This window comes from Xiphias gladius, chromosome 12, assembly GCF_016859285.1.
Source record: "Xiphias gladius isolate SHS-SW01 ecotype Sanya breed wild chromosome 12, ASM1685928v1, whole genome shotgun sequence".
In the NCBI taxonomy this organism is placed as follows: domain Eukaryota; kingdom Metazoa; phylum Chordata; class Actinopteri; order Istiophoriformes; family Xiphiidae; genus Xiphias; species Xiphias gladius.
The window spans coordinates 10,667,187-10,677,584 of NC_053411.1; the positions used below are offsets into that span (position 1 = coordinate 10,667,187).

General features: G+C 42.5%; 1 protein-coding gene across 1 annotated transcript; it reads left to right on the plus strand.

Moving 5' to 3' along the window:
* Positions 1-8,016: 8,016 nt before the first annotated feature.
* Positions 8,017-10,398, plus strand: LOC120797706 (homeobox protein HMX1-like). The gene is made up of 3 exons (XM_040141552.1): positions 8,017-8,266; positions 9,001-9,174; positions 9,971-10,398. Exons 1-3 carry the CDS (start codon positions 8,017-8,019, stop codon positions 10,396-10,398), a joined length of 852 nt encoding a protein of 283 aa, XP_039997486.1.

Genomic DNA, 10,398 nt, shown 5'->3' on the forward strand with positions numbered 1-10,398 from the left:
GCCTCCGGATCCAGCCCCACTTCTCTTCGCGCTTCAACTGAGGTTCGGTTTGAGCGAGGTTTGGCCCCAAAAGATGCGTTGGTAAAAGGCGGACCGACGGGTTAGAGGTCAGAGTTTAGTTTCAAACACTGGCCACGTCCTTAATCAAATTAAAAGCTGTTTAAATTGGTTTTGTTTTGTTTTAATAATATACTTATAATAAAATAAATATTTTCCTCAAATCACCGGTTCAGTGTTTTAATGCAGGCGCGCCATTTAAAACCAGAGCTCCGATCTGTGTTCTCCTCCCAAACACCTTTAGTTGGTCGGAGTTTAAATTCTCAGCCAAGTGACCATAATTCCGGCCTACCTATATGTGGAGTCGTCTTCTTGTCCAAATATTTCATTGATTTTAAAAAATTTGCTAGAGAGTAAACGTGTCAAGTTTTTTTTTGTGTGTGTGTGTATTAGGCCCTTAACATGACCGCAAGTTTGCCAAGGAAATAGATTTTAAATAAATAAATAAGATGCTGTTATTGAGCAAAATGTAATCGTATAGCTATTTAAAAAAAAAAAAAAAAAAAAAAATCCCTGTCACCTTGTCACGGTGGTGGTCTGAGCCGGGGTTGCGGGTTGGATTCCCGGGCCAGCAGCCGTGTGTGTACTGGCGAAGCATGCGGACCTGCGTGACAAGCGCAGGGAAACCAGAACTTTCTGTGCGAACCGCCCCATCAGGCCCACATTAAAGTGGACTCTTTCATCTTTCACGCCGCTTCCGGGTTTTTTTTTTTTTCTTGCCCTGCCCCTTCGCACGCAGGCTCTTGTTTGATCATATCAGATGCTCCTCAGGCTCCGCGGAGACTTAACACTGATTTTAATGAAGGAGAAAAAACATTTTTTTAGTTGTGTTTCATAGAGGGAAAAAGAGAAACACAAGAAAATTATTATTAATTATACAGTGGATCAAATGAAAGAAATGCATTTCATGTGTGTGTGTCTTCTGTGTAGATTTGGATGAGTGCTTCCACGGATTTATTTATTTTGTTTCCCTTTTTCTAAACCCCGTACATCAGCTTTATTTCTTTATTCAGGCACTTATCTAACACGACGATCCACGCAGGCTTCTCTCGGTATCCGCTCTTTTCCTGCATGTTTCTCTCAAGTGGTTGGTAGAATATCGCTATTAATTCAGGTGGAATACTTACAACTGTTTTTAGAAGTGAATAATAATAATAATAATAATAATAATAATAATAATAATGATAATAATAATAGACACTCACATGGCAACTTTCCTCATTAAATGTAATTCAGCAGGAGGAAGGGGCGGAAGTCCACAGGCAGGACTGGCTGCAGCTAATAGCCTGTGTACTCCCAGCTATCCTTCAGGGCCATGATTTATTGAAAATATGGACCCTGTGTATAAGCTAATATGACAGAAGTGCTTTGACCTCGGGTGGGGGGGGGTGATGTGGGGGGCAGTGCACTCTCCACGGACGTCAGCTGCTACCTTGAGTGTACTCCGCTTCTTTCTCACGCGATTCCTCTCTTCTTTGAGGGTCCTCAGCTCCGTGACCTCCTCTCTCTCTCTCTCTCTTCCGCCTTTCACGACCAACAGATTTTCATTTAATAGTTTGCATGTTGAGAACGACCTGAGCCTCGAGAGTCCTGGGTCAGACAGAGTGTACGCGCGACAACACTTGGGAGAGGAGAGGACACGTGGGGAGTAGAGGCTTTATTTTTAGGCATCTGTCTACTTTAAGAAGTTTTGGGGTTGTTGTTTTTTCTTTAAAGGCCTTTAAAAGTTTGAGCATTTATCAGCACGTCCTCCTGCCGTTGTTATTTAGCTGAGATCACCCCAAGACTCAGGTGACATTTGAACCCGGTTCCTGGGACAGCTAAAGGCATTAGTGGCATTACATGGAAGCTGATGTTTTCTCATTGATCTGATGTCCCCTAAGCCTCGGTGTTTGTGCCGGGCCCGTGAAGTGCTCCATCTCTGGCACCCCCTGAGGGATAAAACACGTTTCCTGTGTAGATATATCGTGAGCCTGGCCCTACCTGCTGGCGGCTGCATTTATCTCATGTGATTACCCTTGATCGCTTTAACGTGCATGGGGAAAGAGCCAATGACTGTTAAAAGGTGCAGCCCCGTTTTTTTCCCCAACAGATGCTCTTTAAACGCGCTTTTTCTGAAGCTAAAATAAATAGTGGGACACCCATGAGTCCATGAAACTCATGCAGAACTTCATCTTGTCCCTTAACAGTGTGTTATAATGGGTATTCTTCTTAAGTTTGTCAGCTTTTTGGGAGAAAATTGTTTGCTTTTCTCTTTCAGACATAGCGAAAGGGGTGTGGATGTGTGGCATTAGGCCATAATGTAGTTAAAATATCAAGCTTTTCCCTCCTTTGTATTGAACTGACAAGCTGGCTCTAACTGGGGTTAATTTGCCGTTCAAGGGTTAAACAAACAGGCACTAATAGTTTGTTCCAGCCAACACCTAAGTGTGTTTTTTTTCTTGAGGCTTGAGAGACAAATCAAACCAGCAAAACTAAAAAACAACAAGGTTGTTTTTGTTCAAATGCTTCTGTGCGAGGCTGACAAAAACTTTTTTCAATAAACCGAACGGCTCCCAGAATGCTCTTGCTTTGTCCCCATGAATTGGGCTCTGGGTGTACTGAGGTGAGGGCTAATAGGGATTAAGCAGGAGAAGTATGTGTCAGTTTCGATGGTCGTAATCTGGAGTGTTCTTTTTGGAGTTTCTGAGCAGGTATAAAACGCAGATTAAGAGGCATTTCTGATAGGTGACAGCGGGAGCCTGGGGGTCTGTTTTCACGCAGGGTCCGGCACTGACCTATCTGACATGACCAGCCAGAGAAATGGCGTGTTTAGAATCTCATCCGATGGGGACAAATTTTGCATTTTGACGAAGACGGATGAGGAAAGTGAGGGTGAAATAAAGCACCAGAGACAGTGAGCAGAGGTTGCAGGAGAGCCTAAAAATCAGACAAATTCATCAATAGTTCCCCGCTCAATGTGGCATAAAGGGGCCTTCTGGTTGACTGCATCCTTTAAAGCCGCCCTAAGATGTCTGGACCTCGCTGACCTCATATACACTATTGCATTCTGGGCCATGGCTTTGACCTCAACAGCTTGCATCGCCACAGTGGCCCATTATAGTGCCAGAAATAATGATGTGGAGGATACCCCAGCAGACTAGTAATACAGTGATTCTCATCATGCATATGGGCAGACAAACATATACACTGTTAATGATACTGGATTAGAATCCCATCTGGATTTGACTCAGGATGGTTTCGTTATGGATGAGCTGCCATCGGGAAATCAAAGTAATCAGCAGGATGGACGGTGACAAGATTTTTCTGTCCTGCACATTTTCTCTGTGACGAAAAAAGGGGCAGTTTAATGAGAGTAAATGTTTTATTAAGAACTTGATCGTGTCCAAAGAGCAAATAATAGTCAGACAGTCAGTGGTGGAACGAAAATAAGTACTTAGGTTTGTTTTGTTTTTTAGGCACTTGAACATTTACAGTTCATGCTACTTTAAACTTTGACTTTTAGTCCACTACATTCATCCGGCAGCTATAGTTACTTTGGATATTAAGATATTACATTAAAAAAACATATAGTGACGCTACATAATTTTGATGCCTTATACAGAATTAACTACCATACAGTATGTTAAATAGCTAAACCAGCTGCACCTGACAAGCTACAACATTTAAAGGCATTTATGCATCTGTAATATTAATAAAATCATTAAATATATAATAAAACAGTATAACTAAAAGGGGCCATTCATAATAATGAGTACTTTTAATACTTTAAATACATTTTGCTGATAATACTTGTGTGCATTTACTAAAGTTAAACAGTGAATGGAGGACTTGTCAGAGTATTTTTAAATTGTGATGTTGCTACTTTTATTCAAGCAAAAGACCTACTTTCTTCCTCCGCAACTGCAAATAATAGTCAAATAAATCTTAACACAGTAGGGAAAAGTGCACTAAGTGAGCCTAAATCAACAATTACTGCACTCCCTTCCTCAACTGGGATGAATTAGAAATGTTACTGTATTTGTAGATAATAACTACTAGAAAAGAGTTCTTATCCTTAGCGTTCGTTCAGCAGGTAACTGAGAGGTTAAGTTCTTCATTGCATCATACCTGCCTTATAAGGCTGCAGTGCCATCTTCAATTAGGAGATCTTGAACATGCCTCTGTGCAACGCATCACAATGAGGCCAGACAGGAAGGGAAGTGTTATCTTAGTGTTGCTGTTGGCAAAGTGGCATGAGATCATTTCTAGCTCTCCTCAGACTGACCCAAAAATATGTCCGTCTAAAGTATTTCTGGGTAAAGACTGTTGGAAAAAACAAATTTCCCATCATCCTGCATCTTTTAACACTCTCACACCTCCACAGCAGACCCATGCGAGTCTCTGTAAAAATGGGGGTCCCTCAATTCTTTTTTTTTTTTTTATAGCCCGCAAAATAGTTCCCCATAATAGGATATCAATAGCGGTTATAGTCGTTGATAAAATGCGTTTCTCTGGTAAGCCTCCATACAACTTTATGAACCCCTGACGCATTTAAGTAATTTAGTGTAATGCTTCCACTCAGCCACTTCATCGTGGACCCAGATAAAGAGACCGCAGTCAAATTACTGCGTGTTTAGCGAAGACAAAAAGGTCATAAACACATTCCCTCCAGACCCCAAACAGTTCAAAATGAGCAAAAACCTGGAAAAACTTAATTCTGACCAACATCTGAATAATAAATCATTTATAAAATCTAAAGCCAAGAGGTGGCAAGAAGATGAAGAGATGTGTTTCTGCTGTATGTACACAGAAGTCTTTGTAGTTTTCTCAAGCTTTCATCGCCTTTTTGTTTTTTCTTATCAAACACTGGATAGTTCTCTCGTTTGAAGCCTCCAAAAAATGATTCAAATGAAAAACAGTCTGAGAACCTGTGATGAGGGCACCAAGTGGTAACGGTTTCATTTTAAAGGCCCTGAAGACTCACTTTCTCAATCAGCTTCCTAGGGTCCTGCACTAACTCACTATTTCCTGCTAAATTTATAACAGTTTTGGTCGTTTCACCTGAGAGATTATGTTTGTTTGTTTGTTTGTTTTTCTGAGTTTGTCCTCAATGGTTTTAAGTGGGCGGGGACTTTATTTTGAAAATCTGATGTCACGTATTTCCATGCACCTAATCTGACCACACCCACACAATCCTGATGAAGAGGATTAATTGAGATTTTGAGTGTTAAACGCTTCATAATTAATATCTACAGATTTTTTTAAATGTAATGGTTACTCATTTGATTATGAGTGTCTAATGTTATAGAGAAATATGACTCAATAACTCTTAATAATATTTAAAGACATTTTCAGGGGCTCTGAGGGGCCATACACCAAAAGGATTGTATAGTACCACTTTAATGTTTTCTACCCTGTGTGTAAATTTCTTTAATGCAAATGCCCGTTAATTTATTTATTTGCTCAAACTGCTGGTCATTTTAAGCTAGAATTCTTCTATCAGCTTTAAATAAAAGGAACAGCATTAAAAAAACAGCGAGCGCAAACAACACGTTTGGATGAAATTAACAGTTTATTTAAGTTTTGCTGTTTTAAGTTTCCACAATGTAATATTCAGCTCATAACCCTTCTTACAAATTACAAATATGAGCTATTGCTAGAAACCATTCTGCCTGTGTGTACTGCAGGCCGTGCAGTTGCAGATTAGGCATACTAGTTGGTGTGTTTAGTCACTTTTGCACGTTTTGAACTTTATGCTAGGCCTGCTTATACTTTGGGAATCCATGTAACATGCCTGTAGTGCACCACTCCAACCCGAATCCAAAGTATTAGGTTGATAGGCTATTACGAGCAAATAGGCTTTTGCAAAGTCAATTTAGTGGCACAATGGAGAACAATTGTGAGCAATTCTTCGGCGAACACAAACGGTTTGTTGTTCTCTGCCTCTCTTTACTGCTCACTAGTCTGCACATGGATTTATATCACTTCTCAGAGCAACCCCCCCCCCACTCTTTTCCTAATATTAACTGTTGTGAGGTACTTTCTACTCAAAAAGACATAGGAAAGCGTTCGATTCAATGTGGTTGATCAACATGCTGCCTGAAAACCTGCACCCTGGAATGTCCTGAGCATTTGTTTAAGCTTACTTATAGATGAAAGTAAGCTTTTCATGGTGTTGAAATCCTATTACGACTCCAAACGCAGTGCTCTTTTTTTTTTACTCCACCGTTCACAGTTTCGAAGCTGACTAAACATTTTCCACCTTCAGTATTAACTGATTTTAAGCTGGAAAACACTGTCAGTCCATCTACGGGCATTTAAGGTAGCAAGGGCTCTTTCCAAAAAAAAAAAAAAACATTAATTCTCCACGGATAATCTGCACTTGATTGTTCATATTAGGTTTTAGAAAGATTTCTTAGCCATGGTGACATGCTACTGTTTCAGCCTGTCAGTATGAAAATGAGTCAGTTTTTTTTTAGGCCTGTGGTGGACACTGATTGGTCCTTTAAACCTGCTGGGAGGGAGCAATAACAGCTGCAAAAGCGAGATCGTGTTAAAACTGTTGATGCCTGTGGGTGTGTTGTGGTTAATTTGGAAATACATGTTTGCAAACAAACAAACAAAAAAGTCACACATTAACATAAATAAAAGTCTGTTTGTTTTTTTCACATTCTTCTTGTGCAAGTGAGGAACCAAAGTAGATATAATCTGACTTTTTGAATGAGGCCATTTTTTAAGCCCTTTTTGTGAAAGATGTTACCCTAAATGTAAATGTTATGCTCACACGTATTAAAACATGTCGTGAGAGGATATTCCAACAATGGAATTAATCGTGTAAACTCTGTCTACGCAGATATGCAAATATATGACAACAGGCTCACGTAGGTATTGAAGATTTACACACCTTTGCAAAAGTCAACTATAAACTAAAAATTTAAATAAATGAAACACTTTCGCACTGAACTGCTGTAAAAGGGTTCCAATGCGAGTGGCCATATAAGGATTCAGCAGCCTCAATTACTCGTTTTTCTGTCTCTGTTGTCCGGAAATCAAAGAAAAGAAATTGAGGCCCAAACCTCGTTAATTTGGCCCATACGTGCAAAACTTTAATCATCTATGTAGTCCGGACTATTAGACTCAACTATTAATTATTTGTAAAAGAATAATAATAATAGCACACATCAAGCTGTCTTGAGTTTTAAAAAAATTAAAATCTATTTTTTTAAATATACCTTAAGCTTTCCAGTTCTCAACGATCAAACTACCTTTTGGTTTTCCACGAATAAAAGGGTAAAGTAGTGGAAACTGGCTGAATTATGTGAGTAGGGTCAAACAGTCGTGGGAAATAGACCTGACATCCCGTGGCTATGGGACAAGAAATAAATAAAATTCAAACAAAATGAAATTGTAGTGTGCCTAGTAAATATGAAGTGTGCATGGACAACTGTAACCAATAGGCGGTACTGTGCCATTCTTCATGAAGCCTCTCTCCATCTCCAGCCCTGAGGACAACACTGTCTCTCCCTGCCTCGCTCTGCTCCCTAACTGACCTAAATACAGCATCTCCGCGGTCCCTCAAGGCAGCCTATCACACAGCACACACATCACTACGAGAGGGGCTCCGAAGAACGACACTGTCGAGTCTGCTTTCTGGAGTAATTCCTCCTCGCTTCCATCCAAGGAAGCTTTTGTGTGCGTGTTTGTGTGTTGTGTGTGTTGTGTGTTGTGTGTTTGTGTGTGTGTGTGTGTGTGTGTGTGTGTGTGTGTGTGTGTGGATCTCTTACAAACTGAGGCTTGAGCTCTCTGTGCCCCCGTGGATTGCGTCGGAATGCTTTACGCGGAGCGGGAGACACTCCTGGCCGGAAACAAGACACATCCCCGGGAATGATTTTATAATATCCAGCTCTGGGATTTTTTTTTTTTTTTTTTCTCCTGAAAGGTTGAAAAGCTGCCCGGGGAAGGACAGAACGATTCAAAATGCTGGACGACAAGGAGCCGACGTCGAAGCTCGGTCCTCCGTCAAGGGGCAAGTCTTTTTACATTGAGAATTTGCTGAGAACGGCGGACACCGGAGCTTCGGCCGCGGAGCAGGTGGAGACCTCGGGCTTCAAAGTTACTGCACACAGCCCGGTGATCTGCCCGGGACTGGAAACGAGGCGTCTGAGCGACAGTGAGGCGCTGAACCGCAGAGCGACATCGCCAAGCGCGGCGTACGGCAGCTCAAGAAGTGAGTGTCCATCTTTATATGCCTTTGTTTGTTTGTTTTACCGGCTAATAAAAAAATAAAAAAAAAGGTACGGGACTCAAACGGGTTCTGAATTCAGAAAACGGTGGTTTTAATTTCGCCTGTATGAGATGACCTCGGTTATAGGCTGGGTAATCGGGATTAAGAACTGCTTACCAGGGTCGTGACAACACTCAGCCTTTATCTGGTCTGACACATCAGGGCAGTTAGAAAATGATCACTCATGTATATGAATAATTACGTCACGCGTCGAACCACCCTACCCCCGCGCGTAAAAAGTCCAAAACCACCACCTGGGTCGGAGTCGGGGGCCGCAGCGGCGGCTAGCGTCTCGTATTGCCTCGGAGAGATCTCGCTCTGGCGAGTCAACGGGCCACAAGTGGACCTGACACGCGGGACGTAGCACGTCGCCCGCTTCCGTTGCGAAGCAAGACCCCCAACTATCAGCCTCGTGCGAGCCCCCGTACGAGGCTGATAGCTGGGGGGCGTTTGGCAACCGTCTCACTCTGTTGCTTCAAATAGAGCAGGGGAGCTGATGCTTATTTATAATCTTGGAAAGGACGGGGAGCATTAAAGCGCGTAATTTCCCGCTGATCGAAATGTGGATCGACGCCCTTGTAGTTTTGGACTCGAGCGCAGAGGGGTTCCGATCGGTGTGTGGGATGCTTTAAAAGGTGGGGTTTTGTTTCCCTTTTTTTGCGGTATTCCTCTCGCAGGTCCACGGTACAAGGCCGGCTACTCGGATGAGCACAGGGACCCCCTGCCAAGCAGCGACCGGGATTCCCCAACTTTAACGGGGCGGGCGGAGGAGAACGAGGAGCCGGAGGAAAAGGGGGACGAGAGTTTGACGGATGACGCCTGCTTCTCGAGAGAGGACAGCTGCGACCCAGGTGAGGCCGGAGACCCATGCGAAGACCCACGCTAAACCCTAAAACACAGTCCAGCTTGGGCTCTGTCGAAAGCACAGGCGGGCATGCGTTAACACGCATGCGCCCTGCTCATGAAACGCTTGCTCTTACAGCCGTGATGACAAGCTCCAGACTTCACCTGTTTTTTTGTTTGTTTGTTTTTTTCCTTTTGGCAAAGGGATGTACAAGAAATTCTCTTTTTACTTGGGTTTATGTTGACGATACATCTTTCCTGCAGAAATCTATGTATTCGCTGTTTCACAAGTTTCGCATGAAATAGCAGGGATGTAGCGAAGATTTCCTGGGAGCGCGTGAAGGAAAACTGCCATGGGCACCTTTTCTTTTTTTTTTTTTTTATAAATGTTACCACCTAAAATTATGCCATGTTTTAATGTTGACATATTGTTAAAAGGAAGGCTACTATATTGATTCTATATTTTATATGGAGGAAAAATGTTACCTCTAACAAATACCTATTCATACCTAGCCTGATAAAGACGTGATCTGTTATAAACTTTGAAAACAAAAAAGGTAAACCATTGAATTTTCAGGTACTCAACTCACTGTATTAGGTAAAAACAGACATTCACATCTGGGTATTTTATCAAACTGTTTCTCAGTTACCTTTACCATTGAAATTTACCATTCAAACAATATAAAATGAACTATACCATGATAGAAAGTTCATTTATATCTCCTAACCCGCCATTTGAAGCTACTCTGTCAGGAGTTGTATCCAGTTACGTTTAGTAAAATCTCTCACTCTTCCTCCTGTCAGGTGAAACAAAAGTGGCCAGAAAGAAGAAGACCCGCACCGTGTTCAGCCGGAGCCAGGTCTTCCAGCTGGAGTCCACTTTTGACCTGAAACGCTACCTGAGCAGCTCGGAGCGCGCCGGGCTGGCTGCCTCGCTGCAGCTCACGGAGACCCAGGTGAAGATCTGGTTTCAAAACCGCAGGAACAAGTGGAAGAGGCAGATCGCAGAAGACATGGAGGCCAGCGGCGCAGCCGTCCCCTACGCTGCACGGAGGGTTGTCAGAGTTCCTGTGCTGTATCGCGAGAACGTCACCACGCCCGTGACGCTGACAAGCCTGCCCCAAGTGTCGCCATCAGTGGTTGGCTTCTCTAATGCTATTAACTATCCATTGACTACTCCCTTCACTCATCCAGTGTCGTTTGTGACACCACAGATGACCGGACTGGTGTGA

Excerpts from the sequence above, each read along its gene's own strand:
- LOC120797706 (XM_040141552.1), top strand. The coding sequence starts at position 8,017 with ATGCTGGACGACAAGGAGCCGACGTCGAAGCTCGGTCCTCCGTCAAGG. Across the intron at positions 8,267-9,000 it reads GGCGTACGGCAGCTCAAGAA|GTCCACGGTACAAGGCCGGC; the intron begins GTGAGTGTCCAT and ends TTCCTCTCGCAG. Across the intron at positions 9,175-9,970 it reads AGAGGACAGCTGCGACCCAG|GTGAAACAAAAGTGGCCAGA; the intron begins GTGAGGCCGGAG and ends TCCTCCTGTCAG.